Source organism: Chiloscyllium punctatum, chromosome 2 (genome assembly GCF_047496795.1).
Source record: "Chiloscyllium punctatum isolate Juve2018m chromosome 2, sChiPun1.3, whole genome shotgun sequence".
Lineage (NCBI taxonomy): Eukaryota > Metazoa > Chordata > Chondrichthyes > Orectolobiformes > Hemiscylliidae > Chiloscyllium > Chiloscyllium punctatum.
This window is the reverse complement of record NC_092740.1, coordinates 82,764,706-82,783,516: the sequence shown is the minus strand read 5'-3', so window position 1 is coordinate 82,783,516 and position 18,811 is coordinate 82,764,706. Positions and strand designations below refer to the sequence as shown.

The window sequence follows — 18,811 nt, the reverse complement described above, 5'->3', positions numbered from 1 at the left end:
TGGAAGAACAAAAGGGTGGTTATGGTAGGGGATTTTAACTTTCCAAACGTAGTCTGGGACTGCCATAGTGTTAAGGGATTAAATGGAGTAGAGTTTATTAAGCGTGTCCAGGAAAATTTTCTGGTTCAATATATGGATGTACCTACTAGAGAAGGTGGAAAACCTGACCTACTCTTGGGAAATAAGGCAGGGCAGGTGACTGAGGTGTCAGTTGGGGAGCATTTTGCGGCCTGTGACCATAATTCTATTCATTTTAAGATAGTGATGGAAAAGGATAGACCAGATCTAAAAGTTGAAGTTCTAAATTGGAGGAAAGCTAATTTTGATGGTATTGGGCAAGAACTTTCAAAAGCTGATTGGGGGTAAATGTTTGCAGGTAAAGGGACGGCTGGAAAATGGGAAGCCTTCAGAAATGACGTAACGAGAGTCCAGAGACAGTATATTCCTGTTGGGGTGAAAGGAAAGGCTGGTAGGTGTAGGGAATGCTGGATGACTGAAGAAATTGAGGGTTTGGTTAAGAAAAAGAAGGAACCATATGTCAGGTGTAGACGAGATAGAGGGTGAGGGTCGTGGATAAGATAAGTAGACAAAGTCTCTCTCCTGGGGTTGGGGAGTCCAGAACTAGAGGGAATAGATTTAGGGTGAGAGTGGAAAGATTATAAAGGGACCTAAGGGGCACCTTTTTCATGCAGTGAGTGATACATGTATGTAATGAGCTGCCAGAGGAGCTGGTGGAGGCTAGTACAATTGCAACATTTTAAGAGGCATTTGGATGGGTATATGAATAGGAAGGGTTTGGAGGGATATGGGGCGGGTGCTGGCAGGAGGGACTAGTTTAGGTTGGGATATCTGGTGAGCATGGACGGGTTGGATCGAAGGGTCTGTTTCCATGCAGTACATCTCCTTGACTCTATAAGTGACAGATTCACGGTGAAATTTTAAAAAAATCTTACCGAACATCAGACGCACCTGTGAGTACTACGAGCGCTGAGACAGAATTGACGCCCGCCAGTGCTGGGCCATGCTGCCATGTCACATCTGAGTGATGTGGGTTGAGTGGGTGTGGAGCTGGGTTAACTGTTTGCATGCCAACGACCTTGTTATGGAGAAAAAAAACTTCATGAGAAAGACTTCAGATTTCAGATAAAGGATTGTGTACCTGTGTTTGCACAAATTCTGCCAACAGGCAAAATAGTTTTCATTTGATTCATTAAAACTAAATTTATTGATATGTCATAAGATATTGTAAATTTTGTAATCACTACCAATGTTTAAATGTTCCTTCGAAATACTGCTGGGAGATATTGGCACTGTGATAATGTCACCAGGCTAATATATCCAGAAGCCTAAGCCAATGCTGTGAGGATACTGGTTCAAATTTCACCATGACAACTGGAATTTAAATTAAGAAACGTGGAATGGAAAGCTACTTGCAGTTTTGCTGATTATAATCATCAATGAGCTTAAAACACATCTGGCTCACTAAAATCCACCCACCTTCGATCTGCTTCCCCCCCCGCCAACCTCTTCCCCCATACAATGTGATTAACTTACATTTGACTTCCATGAAATCTTTCTAAGGTCCTGGACATGCTCTAATTGAACAATGGAATCCACTTGGTCTAGTCGGAATTATCACTGCATTTAACTTCCCAGTTGCTGTTTATGGCTGGAATAATGCCCTTGCACTTGTCTGTGGAAACTGTTGTCTTTGGTAAGTTTTTTTTTAATTGTACATTGTGATCCAAGCTATATTCATCCTGTTTTTCACACTAATACCTTTGACTAAACTATGAAAATGTATGTTTCATTGTATAACTTGATTATTGGAAATTTATGTATGATTCTTGACTTTTTGCTTGCCACCAAAAGTGATGAGCTCATTGGCTGAAAGCGTTTCCCTTGCACTTCTCCTTTGTTGCTGGCTGTAAGCAAGCCAACATGTTATCAGCCTACACACAATTAGGCTTCATTGATTTGTTTTAAAACTAACACTGAGGAGCATGAGAAAATTGCTTGTTGCAATTAAAGCTGATTAGTAAATTCACTCTTGGCAATGTTGTCATACTAGAGAACAAAATTTCCAGTCAGGTCACTTTGTGTATTTCATAAAGTTAACAGCATCTTGTTTGAGTGCACACTGCACAAAGTGATAGTGACTTATAGCAGCTGCATTATCAGTTTTGCACAGTTTCATAGTTATTGTTAGTACAACTTTGCATTTTTATTAATGCTGTACTTTGTTACTGTATTCTTTTAAATTTTAATTCTAAGTTGTGGAGTATCTGTAATACCTGATCCTTTGCAAGCCAAAGGCACTACATTGATTTATTGCTTTCACTTACTCCACAAAATTCTAAGATGTCTTTGTTGCAAGGTCTGAATGCTAATTTTTGGAATCTGTGTTTGGTTCTAACATTAACTTTTAATTTTAGATTTGGGCATTTGCGATTGTGTGATCTCTTGTCTCAATAAGATAAATATTATACTCCTTACAACATATTGTGTTATTGTACAGATCTCAGTAAGGCACTAAACACTTAAGACAGATAAATGAGATCATGACATGCAGTGCTGTAATATAACAAGTTTCCTTTTTACCTTGTGTACAGAACATCAGGAAGTTAGACAGCCAACCAGTCAGTCAGTTAGTGTGTTAACTATTTATATAATGTGATAGCAACGTAAATAAGGGAAGACTTCAGACTATATTTAAGTCTGAGATGTTATATTAGTATTGTTCTTAGTTGTTAATAAACTTCCAGATGTCTGGAATAAAACAACTAAAGTCTCTGTAGTATATGTTGTGAGGATAATGTGTAGAAAATGACATCACATCATCCAATTCTAGTGTTTTACCTTAATTCTACCAATAGTGATACAACAGCATAAGAAATTAAGTAAAGAGGAAATTTTCTGATAGACTCCTAAAATTGAGTTTTAAGGAGATTGTTGATGGGTATGTTTCCTGGGCATGAATCTGTCTGTTATATATCTCTAAGTTGTAGGACTTTGTTTCGTGGACTTAGCTAACATCTAAATGGATAAACTGCTACAAAACAACAGTGTAATTTTACAAGAATTAATTTTTAATCGGTCTGTTATTAATTTGGACAGTGTTTCCAAGAAGCCAGTTGCAAAAAGCCAAATGGCCATGACTGATTATACACAAATAATGTTTCCTAAGTTTTTCTTCTGCATGGACCTCCAAGCCCTGATGAAACATTCACTAAGATCTTGGCTAATCTATGTCTGTATTTTTAATTTCACATTCCCATCAACACCATAAGCCTTGTTTCCCTTACATAGCAATTTTTTTCTATCCACTTCTGTCTTTCTGGATGCTGGAAATCTTAATGAAAAGTAGAAAGCACTGGAGAAACTGAGCAGGTCGGCAGTCTCTGCGGGAAGAGAAGCAATCTGTAATCTCAATTTGAGTCCGCTATGACTTCCTGTTTGAAGGGAAGTTACATTGTACTTGAGACATTAACTCTACTTCTGTCTGCCAGAGCTTCTATGTTTCTCCTGAACTTTCTTTTTTCAGTGTTTAAGTTTTTTTTTTGGCAGTTGAAGCCTTACCTGACCTCTTTGTCCTGAACATCCAATGGGTTCTAGGTGTGGATGTATGAACTGCTCTCTGTTATGGAAATGAGCTGCAGTGGCTTCAAAGCTTCCAAGGTTCTGTCTTGACAGTGATATTTTTGGCTCAGTTTTTCCTTTAAGTTGGAATCTATCTGTGAAACAGCATACTTGCTCAATGTGTACAGCTGCATGAAGGTAGCCGATACCTGAATTGATGTGAGTGTGTTATTGATCTACATTGGCAATGCAATAGTCACATTGGAGACATTACAATGTTGCTAGCATTTCCACTGGTCCTTGGAATGAACGATAATTCAGATATATTCAGATTCTTGTCCTATCCTCCCTTTATCTCTTTAATTTGGTAAATTTGAGATTGGGAACTCATCAGAGAAAGGTGTCAAGCAATTTTGTCATGTTAATCATTGTTTAAACTCTCTTTTAATTAGTAGTATTTCTTTGTGATTATTTGTTTAAGAATTAGTTTAATAATTCCTGTGTTACAAAATTGATATGTCATTTTGCAAAAGAACTGGAAGTTGCTGCTTGAAGATTAAGCTGTCAGAACTGTAGGAGAGTTATTTCTAAAAATGACATGTTACTGGGAAGAAAAGCTCAGAGCTTTCCCAACCATGAGCACCTTGAGATATCAAGAAGCATACAATATAACAAAAGATATTAAGGCTAAGCTTATAACAGAGTCTGAGAGCCAATACTACAGAAAGCTTAGAGGAGAATAGAAACTGGATGTGAAACTGACAAGTGATTGATATTGGTAATGTTTTTTGCCAGTTAATCCAGAGCATCTAGATGTTCTGAGAATGTGCATTTGAATTTCACTGTGACAGTTGGTGAAGTTTGAATCAAAAACTAGTCTCAGGACGTTCATGAACCAATCTAATTTACTAATGTCCTGAAAGGAACACATGGACTGACCTGTGCGTGGCACCATACCAACAGCAGTGGGGTTAATAACTAACTGTCTGATGAAATGGCCTGACAAGAAACTGAAACTGCTTCAAACTCCAAATTGTGAAGTCTTATGACATACAGTCAAACATGGGTAGGGAAGCCATCTACCGATGTGCCACGTTACTATGTCACCTTGGCTGATGAATCAGTGTGTTAACACCACTTGGAGGAAATGCACTGAGGCCCGTAAGGGCACAGAATGTATTTTGGTAGGGAATTCAAAGTTGGTAGCACCACAACTGGTTGAACTGACCTTGACCAAAATGACAAAGCTGTTAAATTTGCTCTGAGCAGGGTCAACAAGAGAAAATAAAAAAAAACTTCCCACCTCCACACGAGTTTAACCATTGGCCACTAATCTGTCCATCCTAATAATGGTCGGAGTGACCAGCATGCAATCACTGTGGACATCAGGTGCCTTTTAAATGTGGCAATTGTACCAGCCTCCACCACTTCCTCTGGCAGCTCATTCCATACACATAACGCCTTCTGAGTGAAAAAGCTGCCCCTTAAGTCTCTTTTATATCTTTCCCATCTCACCTAAATCTATGCCCTCGAGTTCTGGACTCCACGACCCCAGGGAAAAGACTTTGCCTATTTACCCTATCCATGCCTCTCATAATTTTGTAAACCTCTATAAGGTCACCCCTCAGCCTTTGATGCTCCAGGGAAAACAGCCCCAGCCTGTTCAACCTCTCCCTATAGCTCAAATCCTCCAACCCTGGCAACATCCTTGTAAATCTTTTCTGAACCCTCTCAAGTTTCACAACATCTCTCTGATAGGAAGGAGACCAGAATTGCACGCAATATTCCAACAAAGGCGTAACCAATGTCCTGTACAGCTGCAACATGACCTCCCAACTCCTGTACTCAATACTCTGACCAATAAAGTAACCTGCACATTGTTATTCAGTTTGGATTCTGCCTGGTTCACTCCGTTCCTGACATAATTACAGCATTGTTGCAAACATGGACAGAAGATCTGAACTCCAGACATGAAGTGAGAGTGACTGCTTTAATACCAGGACGTCATTTGATGGAGTAGGACATCAAGAACTCCCAGCAAAACTGGAGTAATTGAGAATTGGGAGAAAAACCCGCCACTAGTTAGAATCAAAGGAAGATGGTTGGGGTTGTTGGAGGTCAATCATTTCAGCCCCAGGGCATCACTGCAGCGGTGTCTCAGACTCGACCATCTTCAGCTCCTTCATAAAACACCTTCATCATAAATTCAGAAATGGGGATGTTCACTGATGATTATACATGGTACAGTACCATTCACAAAGATTTGTATTGGAATCTCCTGGGGTTGGCGTTGCGGACTCTTGCTCTTTAGGGCGGCACGGTGGCTCAGTGGTTAGCACTGCTGCCTCACAGCGCCAGGGTCCCAGGTTCGATTCCAGCCTTGGGCACCTGTCTGTGTGGAGTTTGCACATTCTCCCCGTGTCTGCATGGGTTTCCTCCGGGTGCTCTGATTTCCACCCACAGTCCAAAGATGCGCAGGTCAGTTGAATTGGCCATGCTAAATTGCCCATAGTGTTAGGTACATTAGTCAGAGGGAAGTGGGTCTGGGTGGGTTTCTCTTTGGAGGGTCGGTGTGGAATTGTTGGGCCAAAGGGCCTGTTTCCACACTGTAGGGAATCTAATCTAATCTTTTCCCGATACATATTCCCAATACATATACATATTCCTGATACAGATCAAGGTATGCAGGCATCATTTTCATATGACATATAACTTGGGAGAATTGTAAATTCTGAGGAGGATAGTGTAGAATTCAAAAGAACGTTGACATGTTGGTGGAGTGGGTGGATAGATGGAAGATGAAATTCAATGCGGAGAAGTGTGAAGTGATGCACTTTGGTTTAAAAAAAATTGTATAGTATGTGCATGAGCAAAGAAATCTGGGTGTGTATGCACAATTCTTTAAAAGTAGCAGGATTGTAGAAGAAGCTGTTGTTAAAATATACAAAATATTCTAGACTTCATAAATAAATAGGGGCAGAGAGCAGAAAAGCGGCGACTTTGTGATTAACTTTACAGAAGTTACTGGTTAGACCCCAGCTGGAGTATTGTGTGCAGTTCTGGAAAATACAAATGCATTGTAGAGAGTTCGGGACAGGTTCAGAGGAATTATTCCTGACTGAGGCACTTCAGTTATGAGGAAAGATTGGAGAAATTGGGACAGTTTCTCTTTAAGAAGAGAAGACTAAGTGGAGATTTGATAGAAGTTCTCAAAATGATGGGGAGTCTGGAAGATAGTAGTGAAGAAGAGACTGCTCCTGCTCATAAACAGAAACAGAGGACACTGTTTTAAAGTGTTTTGCAAAAGATGGAAAGCACTGCGTGGAGGTGTTGTGGAGACAGGATTGAGGCATTCAAGTGAGCATTATTCCAATTTTAAAATCATCTAAATTGCATGGTTACAGAAACCAGGAGAGTGGCACTTAGTTAAAATGCTCGGAGTGTGCAGACACTCCTCCTTCACTGTAATATTCATAAGCTGGATGGCTACCAATCAAAATCTGTATTTAGGTTTGGATGAGGTGTGCCACTTGTGCCTAATAAATTTATGATTCTATCCATTTTATGTTCACAGGAAAGGAGCTCCCACAACTCCTCTGACTAGTGTAGCAGTTACACAGTGAGTATTATTTTCTATTGGCTCGTAATGATTTATTATTTTCCGGTAGGTTGAGTTTATCCCTAGTCCATTGGAATGTATGATTATCATGTAATTTAATTGTTAGATTGTACTGACCTTTCTTACGGATACTCAATTCTATTGAAGTGTCACAACAAAAATTAGAGCACATGGAATTGGAGGCAACCTGCCAACATTTGCAGAGAATGAGTTGGGAAGTAATTCTGCCTGTAAATATCTCGACTCAGGTTCCAGGTAAACCAAAGAAATTATCTGATGTGTATCACCTTCTTGTACACTAAAACTCAACCCACTGGTTGAAATACTGACAGTTTGGTGTCTTACACTAAAGTAATAGTCACCAGTTTGTTCTATTTATCGTATGTCTCATTTCGTCTGCATGTGGCATAGATACGGTAGATTCTATTTCAGAAAATATTGCACATAAGGTGCAGGTGTTGGGCTTTCCAGTAGCTTAAGTTTAGTGTGAACACTTTGGTCATCTTTGAGGCAGGTTATTTACCACCGTATAGTTGCCAGCAATTGCTCCGTCTGCAATTGTGTCAGGGCTGAACGTGGGATCCATGTAGCCAGGGAACAACAACTAGTTTATTTGAGCCCAGTTTGGGGAGAATTCTATCTGTGAGCATAATAATTGAATTAGCTAATGCCAAAGTGTGTCTGCTCCTTTTCCTTTCTTCCGTTCTTCTTTGATTGGATACTGAATTATGGGTGGTGCCTCCTGGCCCACTACCAGATCGAATTGATGATGCACATTGAGATAAATTGACTTGATAGACATTACGGAGACATGGTTTCAGGATGGCAAAAGTTGATAGCACTGCTAATCAAGAGTTTGTGCACTGGTTCGAGATGACTTTGGTTCAGGAGATCAAGTTGTAGAGTCAGGTTGGGTGGAGATGAACAATAATACAGGAAAGAGGTCACCAGTGGGAGTGGTCTTACAGTAACCACAATATAAAACAAAGTATACAAGAAGAATTATTGATGCTTGTGTTTATAGAGACAGCAGTAATCAGATAAACTGGAAAAATAAGATAGGCAGTTCTGGCTTGGATAAGTTCACTGTAGGTTTTTGAGAGAATTTCTTGGAGCAGCCTGTTTTGGAACTGCCCAGAGAGCAGATTATATTTGGCGACTTATGTAACATGATATAATTAATGACCTTGGAGTTAAGGTACACTTAGTTACAGCAACAATAATCTGAGTGAATTTTCAAAGGGAGAAGATTGGAGCTAAGACTAGTATTTTAAACCTATTTAAGGGTGACTATGTTGGCATACTCGTCTGTAGGATAGATCAATAGAGACACAGTTGCAGGCACGGAAAAGTGTGAAGTTCTTCACTTTGACAAGTAGAATTGTTTAAAAAAGTTTAATAAATTTAAATATGAATAAAAAATATGAGTAGTACAGAAAGGCCTGCAGAATTCTAAGGTGCAGAGGGATTTAGGTCATAGTCATACAGCCCAGAAACAGGTCAGAAATGAGAATGTTTTTTCTGAGAGTTGAGCAACTTTAAACTCTGTCTTAGAAGATGATGGAGAGGTGGGGTAATTGAATATTTTCGAGACAGAGGTGGATCGAGTCTTGTCAGACCGAGCAATCAAGCATTATTGGGAGTAGATGGGAATGTGGAATTCAAAGCACAAACAGATCAGCCAAAGTCTCATTAATGATAGAGCGAGCTTGAAGGATTGAATGGTCTACTTTTGCTCCCTTTTTTATGTTCATATGTGGTTTCTGACTATTTCTAACTAACTTCTGATTGGAAGTCTGATCTTGTGTAACGTGGTGATAAAACTTCTCCCTCCCTAATGTTTTGAGGCATTGATAGTCACTCATGAAAGTTAACTACTTCAGCTGGCTGCTAGTTATTGCAACCAGAATCCTCCAGAGTCTGGGTCTAGAATGTCAATTCCTTCCAACTTCTTCAATGCACAGACTGTGTCCACTTCGTGCAATTTCACATTAGTTTTAAGTTTGATTAAAGCTTTTTTTTGAAAAAAATTTAGAACTGCAAAGTAAAAGATTCCTTTGAATTAACTTACCTAAATTAATTAATTTTTGTAAGCCTCATTCGATTCCCAGTTTATTCTGCTTATTCTTGTAAATTTCATCTTTCAAGCGATTGTTTCAATTGGCCAGGAAGCATTTTGTATTAGTAACGCTTGATCATTGAGCTGTTGTAGTTGATTGATATTTAATTGTCTGTTTAAAATTTAAGCTGAAATTCAGTTTGTTCAGTTGTCCAAAACAGCATAATTTTTCACAATTTCCGTTTTGACCTTAAAGTGTTTGTTGGATTGTTGAAATAACTATTAATGGCTTTAAAAATAATTCTGTAAAGTGTTCTTAATCTTACATTTATGGCTTTTAAAATCCAGACATTCTCTACTGCCTTGAGTCTTTTTAGCTTTATCTAGTTTTGAAATTAAAGTATTTGCAAAACTTGGCAAGTTGTTCTAATTTTATCTCTTTACAGAATTGTTGCCCAGGTTTTAGAAGATAACAAATTACCTGGAGCTATTTGTTCCCTTACGTGTGGAGGTACGGACATTGGGTAAGTGAATAAGAAGTAATGACAACAGACTAATGCTCGTGATATATATTAGTTCACTTTCAGAACTGTGGATATCAATTATTGTCTCACTCGTCAGTACAATAATAGTTAAGAAAAAAAATTAAATACAAGTTTGTTGCAATTTCTTGTCCAAGTTTATTAGTAAAGTAATGATGGAAGAACTTGGTGACAATTGATTTTGCACAATGAACTCTTACATAAAATACCATATGTCATAGAGTCCTAGAGATATACAGCACAAAAACAGGCCCTTCGTTCCAACTCGTCCATGCCGACCAGATACCTCAACCCAATCTAGTCCCACCTGCCAGCACCCACCCATAGCCCTCCAAACCCTTCTTATTCATAAGCCCATCCAGATGTCTTTTAAATGTTGCAATCATACTAGCCCCACCACTTCCTCTGACAGCAAACTCTACACATGTACCACCCTCTGCATGAAAAAGCTGCCTCTTAGGTCTCTTTTATATATTTCCCTCTCACCCTAAACCCATGCCGTCTAGTTCTGGATTCACCCACCCCAGGGAAAAGACCTTGTCTATTTATCCTATCCATGCCCTTCATGAATTTATAAACCTCTAAGGTTCACCCTCAGTCTCCAACTCTCCAGGGAAAACAGCCGTAACCTATTCAACCTGTCCCTGTAGCTCAAATCCTCCAACCCTGGTAACATCCTTGGAAATCTTTTCTGAACCCTTTCAAGTTTCACAACATCCCTCAGATAGAAAGGAAACCAGAGTTCCACATAGTATTCCAATAATGGCCTAACCAAAGTCCTGTACAGCGACAACATGACCTCCCAACTCCTGTACTCGATACTCTGACCAATAAACGAAAGCATACCAAACGCTGCCTTCACTATCCTATCTACCTGCGACTCCACTTTCAAGGAGCTATGAACCTGCACTCCGAGGTCTCTTTGTTCAGCAACACTCCCGAGGACCTTACCATTAAGTGTATAAGTCCTGCTAAGATTTGCTTTCCCAAAATGCAGCACTTCACATTTATCTAAACTCTATCTGCCATTCCTTAGCCCATTGCCCCATCTGATCAAGATCCCATTGTAATCTGAGGTAACCTTCTTCGCTGTCCACTACACCTTCAATTTTGGTGTCTTCTGCAAACTTACTAATTATATACCTCTTAAGCTCACATCCAAATCATTTATACAAATGACGAAACGTAGAGGACACAGCACTAATTTTTGTGGCACTCCACTGGTCACAGGCCTCCAGTCTGAAAAACAACCTTCCACCACCCTTTGTCTTCTACCTTTGAACCAGTTCTCAATCCAAATGGCTAGTTCTCACTGTATTCCATGAGATCTAACCTTGATAACTAGTCTCCCATGGGGAACCTGTCCGTTATAATCCAGATTAAACATCCGTGATAATTGTCACATAAATGAACAGAAATATTTGAAATTTTTTCAAAAGAAATTGATGAAAAGAGGAAGTAACCAGAAGATACAATTTTGTTTATAGACATCAAATATATGAGAGCATGCCCCTGAACCCTCATAGAATATATATGTTAAAATGTGGTAGATAAGCATATTCACTACCTTCCTGATGGACTGTTAGGGATGGACAATAAAATGATGGCCTATCCAGTGACCCCCACATCCTATGAAAGAATATTAAAGATGTTGCTGAACAAAGAGGCCTGGGAGAACAGGTTCATAGAGTAGAGTCACAGGTAGATAAGATAGTTAAGGAGGCGATTGGTATGCTTTCGTTTATTGGTCAGAGTATTGAGTACAGGAGTTGGGAGGTCATGTTGCGGCTGTACAGGACATTGGTTAGGCCACTGTTGGAATATTGCATGCAATTCTGGTCTCCTTCCTATTGGAAAGATGTTGTGAAACTTGGAAGGCTTCAGAAAAGATTTACAAAGATGTTGCCATGGTTGGAGGATTTGAGCTAAAGGGAGAGGTTGAACAGGCTGGGGCTGTTTTCCTGGAGCGTCGGAGGCTGAGGGTGACCTTTATAGACGTTTATAAAATTATGAGGGGCATGGATAAGGTAAATAGGTAAAGTCTTTTCCCTGGGATTAGGGAGTCCAGAACTAGAGGGCATAGGTTAAGGGTGAGAGGGGAAAGATATAAAAGAGACCTAAGGGGCAACTTCTTCACACAGAGGGCGGTACGTGTATGGAATGAGCTGCCAGAGGAAGTGGTGGAGGCTGGTACAATTTCAACATTTAAGAGGCATTTGGATGGGTATATGAATAGGAAGGGTTTGGAGGGATATGGGCTAGGTGCTGGTAGATGGGACTAGATTGGGTTGGGATATCATGTCAGCATGGACGGGTTGGACCGAAGGGTCTGTTTCTATGCTGTGCATCTCTATGACTCTGCAATACTGTACTTGCCATTTGGAACAACACAATGTGAGCACAATTAAATTTTTGGTGATTGTTATTGTCATGTCAATCACTTGCCATCAGTTTACAGCAAAGCAATTCCTTTCAAACAGTGGTCACTTCACCTGTTCCTAGCCACTCCCACAACGGGGAAAAAAGACTTCTCAGTATCAGCCCTGTCAAGTCCCCTAATAATCTTGCGCATTTCAATAAGGCTACCTTTCATTCTTGTAAACTTCATTGAAAACAAGCCAGCCTACTCAACCTCTCCTTATAAGACACTCCCTCCATACCTGGAAACAACTTAGTGAACCTTCTCTGGACAGCCTCCAATGCCTATTTCCATTTCCTTAGATAAGGGACCCAGTCAGTATTCAGTGTTCCAGCTGTGGTCTCACTAGTGCTTGCATAGTTTTAGCAAGGTCTCACTTTTTATTCTCCAGTCCCTTTGAAGTAAAGACCAACAGTTGATTTTCTTCCGCTACTATCTGCTGAATTTGGATGCCAGCTTTTTGTGATTTGTATCTGAAGACCCCAAAGTCCCTGTGCGGCAGTTTTCTGCAGACTTTTCCCATTTAAATAAAACTCAGTTTTTCAATTCTTCCAGCCAAACGTTTTCTGACTTTATATTCCATTTGCAAAGTCTCTGTTCTCTTACCTAACCTGTTTATAACCCTTTGCAGACCCTTTGTGTCATCCATGCTGCTTGTCTTATCACTTATTCTGGTGTCATCTGTAAACCTGGTGATTGTACATTCACTTTCCTCATCCAAGTTATTAATAATACCTTGTAAATAATTGTAGCCTCAACACTGATCTCCGTGGCACTCTACTAATTACAGGTTGCCATCCTGAAAATAGCCCCTTTATCCCAACTCTGTCTTCTGTTAGTTAGCCAGTCCTTTATCCGTGATAATGCACTTCCCCTGTTATCGTGGGCACTTATGGCATTAAGTAACCTTTATGTACAGTAGGTATGTACTTGCCTTTTTGAAATCCAACTATATCTATCGGTTCTCCTTTATCTATTCTAGCAGTTGCCATCTTGAAAAAATACGATGATAATATTGACAAATATGATTTTCCCTTCATTTAACCAAATTCTGACTCTACTTGAATGTGCTTCTGAATGCTCTGCTGATGCATTCTTATAGTCTATAACATTTTCCAAATGACAGATGTTAAACTAACAGGCCTATAGTGACTTCTTTTTTATTCTTCCTTTTTGAATAAGTGTATTACATTGCCAGTTTTCCAATCTTCTGTAAATTTTTCCAGAGCCTAAAAGTTTTTGTAAGCTTGCTGCTCGTATATCCACTGACACTGTAGCTGCTTCCTTTAAAATCCTTGGATTCAACCCATCCTCGGAGACTTATCCATCCATAGCATTTTCACCTCACCTTTGCAATTCAGCTTTTTAGAAAATGTTTCAACCAAGATTGAGGTAGGCCTGATAAAACGCAAACTGAGCATTGCCAAGCAGATTTTGGTGAACAAATGCAGCTGAATGCATTACTGTCACCGTTTTCAATCACTTGTAAACGGGGCAGTAATTGGCTGGGCATGATTTGTCATTCTTTATTGGCAGAACATTCCAAAATTTTCCATTTTGTCAGGTAAATGCAGGCATAGCGGCTGAATTGGAAAGGCTTGTTTTGAAGTTCAGCTACTTCGGGAGCACAATGTTTGGCTAAATGAGTTCATGCAGAATCTCAGCACTGTTGTAATCATATTAAATGCTCACACAAATACAAAAGAATTAATTGCTTACACTGGCTTCTATGTCTAATGTTCTTAGGGCCTACTGTAAAAGCAGTATACCTACACCCAACCAACTGCAATTGCTTCATCAGTGGCCTTCCCTCTATCATAAGGCCAGAAGTGGAGTAGATTTGCTGATGATTGTATAATGTTCAGCAGTACCTCGGATACTAAAGCAATCCAAATGCAGCAAAACCTGGACAATATCTAGGCTTGGGCTGACAAGTAACATTCCCACCAAGTTAGTGTCTGGCAATGACTGTATGAACGAAAGAGAATTCACTTCTGATTTTGATGTTCAGTGGCATTTCCATCATTGAATCCACCAGATCAACGTTCTGGGGGTTACCATTGACCAGAAACTGAACTCGACTAGCCATGCAAAAACTGTGGCTCAAAAACAAGGCTAAGTCATAGTATTGTACGGTGAGTAACTGATTCGCCAAAACCTATTCCTCATCTTCATTCAAAAATCAGGACTATGATGGCATACTCCCCACTTATCTGGATGTGTGCAGCTTCGATAACGCTTGAAACGTGACGCCATCCAGGACAAAGCAGCCCACTTGATTGGCGGCACATTCTCAAACATACACTAACTACACACCAGTAGCAGTAGTGTGTACCAACCACAAGATGCAGGGCAGAAATGCACCAACGCTGCTTAGACTGCATCTTCTAAGCCCATGATCATTACCATCTGGAATGTCAAGGGCAGCAGATACATGAGAACACCACCCCCAGCAAGCTCCCCTTCAAACCAATTGCCACCCTGGTTTGGAAATGTGTTGCTGTTGGGCAAGATTCCCATCACCAGCATTAAACAATGGTCACTGTTCTTGATACTAACTTTTTATTCCAGATTTATTTAATTAACTGGCTTTAAATTTCACAGCCATCATGGTGGCATTTGCATGCATGTCTCCAGATTACTTCTCTAGATTACTAGTCCTATATTTTTTTTAAGCTACTATCTGATTGTATCTCTAGTTTGCTGCAACCATTGAATTTCAGCAGTGGGATTTATGAAGTTTTGAAATCTTGCTGTCATAAAGTATTCGCAGCTTCAAACTAAGAACCAATGGTGACAAGAGGAAAACCTTTTTTCTGTGCAGCAAATAGTTAGGATCTGGATTGCACTGCTTTAAGGTGACGGGGAGGCAGGTTCAATTATGACTTTGGAAATTAAATAAACATATGCATTAAATAGATTTGCAGGGCTGTAAGAGAGTGGGACTAGCTGAATTGCCATTCATGTAAATATGTGACAAGCTGAATGCCCTCTTTCTGTGCCGTAAGAGTTCTGTTATAATGTCTCCGTAAAAGTGAGTGTACAAAAGAAACTCTATAGTAACCAATTCAGCATTAGAATTCATCCTAGGATTACAACACTAAACGTTTTGCATCTATTATTGCAATTCCGTTTAGTAATGTGGAAAATTACAATGTAAAAATATTCCCCTCTGTTCTGCATTGTTTATATCAACTAATTTGCAGATTATAACAAAGCAGAGATTATTGCAGATGTCTGTGGGTATTTCAGTTAGTGTGATTTTTGAGGAGATGACTATCTCTTTCAGTTATTGATTGAATTTGCTTGGAGCCAGCTGCACAAACATTTCCGTGATTTTACACTTGAGTATCCCAGAAATTAATTGATATTCTAAAGCTGATCCTCATTAATTTTCAGTGCTGCCATGAGCAAAGATGAACGAATAAATCTCCTGTCTTTTACTGGTAGCACAAATGTGGGCAAGCAAGTATCATTAGTGGTTCAAGAGCGATTTGGTAAGTACTCATGTATAGATGCAAGTAATGAAACGTGTATGTTTACCCAACAAAATTGATAATATTAAGTAAAAATTGGGTGACTGTTTATGATGCTTTTGTGAAAATTAACTATAATGTGTTTCTTTTCTGTCTCCGCTTACAGGACGATTGCTTCTAGAGCTTGGTGGAAACAATGCTATCATTGGTAACGTGTGGATTTTGATCCAGTGTAATCTTTAGATATAAAGCTGTATTTTCAGATTGGAGAAATCTAGCCTATTTCTAAGGCAAAGAATAGAAAATGCATAAGATCTAGAGTAGTCAGTTAGTGTTATTTCTTTTCATTTGAAGTATAATTATGAACTTGACCGAAAGAAAATATAAGTGGCTCACTGCCGCCTCACAGCGCCAGGGACTCCGGTTTAATTCCAGCCTCAGGCGACTGTCTGTGTGGAGTTTGCACGTTCTCCCTGTGTCGACATGGGTTTCCTCCAGGTGCTCTAGTTTCCTCCCACAGTGCAAAGATGTGCAGGTTAAGTGAACTGGCCATGCTAAATTGCTCGTTGTGTCCGGGGATGTTCAGGCTTGGATCTGAATGGGATGCTGTTGGATGGGTGGTGTGAACTCAATGGACCAGATGGCCTACTTCCATACTGTAGAGATTCTAAGATTCAGTGATTTTATAACTATAACCCACAAACTGGGGACTGGAGTTTGACATACAATAGTGACATTTCATGAAATGATAGGTTTATGCATCATGTGTGTTGTAAAACCCTTGAGGCACGTTATTTTAATTCTGAATATGTATAAATACTAGCACAGTTAAATCTTGAACACAGGGTGTTATAACTGTCTGGAGTGGATCATTACTAAAATGACATTTTTCTAAACAAAATGTACTGGATACAATTGTAAAATGGTATCTGTCTTTATTGATGTTGCTACAGTGCCTGTGACATGATTGGTATTCAAGCTCATTATAAGTGTATAGGGTAGAATTTAATGTTTTTGATCTGGGTCTCACTGGTTGGCAAGAGAACCGGCTGGCGCCCTATGTTGCTGACGTTGATGAAGGCCTGTTGTATCAAGTGCCAATTGAGCAGTTATATACCCACCATTGGGATATAACCAGGATGAACAACTCTGGGGACAGACATCCCACCACCTCTAACTACTGGGAGAAGTGGCAATTCACCCACCAGAGACCCAGGATCAGAATGGAACCTGAGGGCAACAGTGAGTGAAGGAAGGTTTGGTTGTGGGAGGAGAGGAGATTTGGAGGTAAGGGCGAGGGGAACTTTCAGTGAACTCTGTTCCTGATGGCAGGTTCCTGAATCAGGCACTGTGTGCCATTGACTTGGGGAAACTACCTACCCCACTGTGGACTTTAATTGCTTACTTGAGGGCCTAAATTAACATATCAGATGGGGAATGTTGTTGACCAGCCTTTCTGCCTCAGATTTAATTGGATGTTGGATCCTCAGACAACACTCTCCCACCCAGTTAAATAAGTACCATCTTAAAAATTGCCAGTGGGACTCAAACACTACCCTCAATGTTTCCCTGAACAGACATTCAGTGCTGCCGTGGGCTAACTGTTGAGGATCACCGCCAGTAAATTACTTTATCTGATATTCTGTGGAGAGGCTGAATAGGTTGGGGCTGTTTTCCCTGGAGTGTCAGAAGCTGAGGGGTGACCTTATAGAGGTTTATAAAATGATGAGGGGCATGGATAGGGTAAATAGACCAAGTCTTTTCTCTGGGGTTGGGGAGTCCAGAACTCGAGGGCATAGGTTTAGGGTGAGAGGGGAAAGATATAAAAGAGACCTGAGGGGGCAACTTTTTCATGCAGAGGGCGGTATGTGTATGGAATGAGCTGCCAGAGGAAATGGTGGAGGCTGGTACAATTGCAACTTTTAAAAGGCATCTGGATGGGTATATGAATATGAAGGGTTTGGAGGGATACGGGCCAAGTGCTGGCAAATGGGTCTAGATCAGATTAGGATATCTGGATGGATGGGACTGAAGGGCCTATTTCCTTGCTGTACATTTCTATGACTCTATGACATAGCAGCAATATGTTTGAAGAATACTTCACCTCTGCCCATCAATCTTTGGCTGGCCAGTATTAAACTGTCTTGTGGATACTTACGAATGAAATGGATTTCCATTGACAGGGTTTGAATCCAGAATAGCCAATCCAGTTGAAAAAGGAAAGCAAACAAACAAAATCAGAAATTGCTCAAAAACTCAGCACGTCAGACAGCAACTCTGGAGAGAAAGCAGAATTAATGTTTCAGTGATCCTTCTTTTGAACAAGTAAAACAAACATTTTTACTCTAAATGTTGTTGCTGTTTAAAATAAGTCTAGGGTTATTGGCATCATGTGTCATCAAAATTGGTCCTGATAGATTAAGTAAGTTAATCAAAATTGGTGTTTTGAGTTTCACGCTTTAAATCACCTCTTCACAATTGATGTTCCCACAAACAGAACAATTAAAATAAACAGGGAAAATGCTGGGGATTTTCAGCAGGGCGAGCAGCATCTGCAGAGAGAGAGAGAGAAGAGTTAACATTGAGTTCAGAATGACTCTTCTTTGGAACAGGTTATTTTGTGCTGTAACATAACCATCTAAGTAATGGCTTAGGTTCAACTTTGTTTATTCTAAGACAATGTGTTTGACTACAAATGAATCAAGTGGTTAGATTCATAGCAGAGCTGAAATGTGCAAGTCACAGGTGAGCAATTCATTACTGACCCATGTTCAAAGCAGCTAATCTCTTCAGTTCCGTCTTCTTTGCATTTTCCTTCTAGCCTGCAATTTTTTTCTCTTCAGGTGCTGTTCAATTCTGTTTTGAAAATCATGATTGTCCATCATATTGTCAGGCAGTGCAAACACTTTTTTTCTCATCTTGTCATTGGTTATTTTGCCATTCATTTGTTTCTACCTATCTCTGCCTAGGCCACAAATAATTTTGATTATATCAAGCACATCTCCTCTCTTTTCAACCATATGGAGAGAACGCCAACCGCTCCAAACTACTCTCATGATCTCCATAGAGACCAATAACCTACAAAGAAAATAATTCCAAAACAACTTGGGTGGAAGG

The 18,811-nt window shown here is 39.8% G+C and overlaps 1 protein-coding gene across 1 annotated transcript in view; it reads left to right on the top strand.

Moving 5' to 3' along the window:
• Positions 1–18,811, top strand: part of aldh7a1 (aldehyde dehydrogenase 7 family, member A1) — a 48,310-nt gene that overhangs the window by 10,882 nt on the left and 18,617 nt on the right. The window contains exons 6-10 of the mRNA XM_072584717.1: positions 1,582–1,714; positions 7,154–7,198; positions 9,704–9,781; positions 15,618–15,715; positions 15,861–15,902. Coding sequence (XP_072440818.1) covers positions 1,582–1,714; positions 7,154–7,198; positions 9,704–9,781; positions 15,618–15,715; positions 15,861–15,902 — 396 coding nt within the window. The remainder of the gene's footprint in view (positions 1–1,581; positions 1,715–7,153; positions 7,199–9,703; positions 9,782–15,617; positions 15,716–15,860; positions 15,903–18,811) is intronic.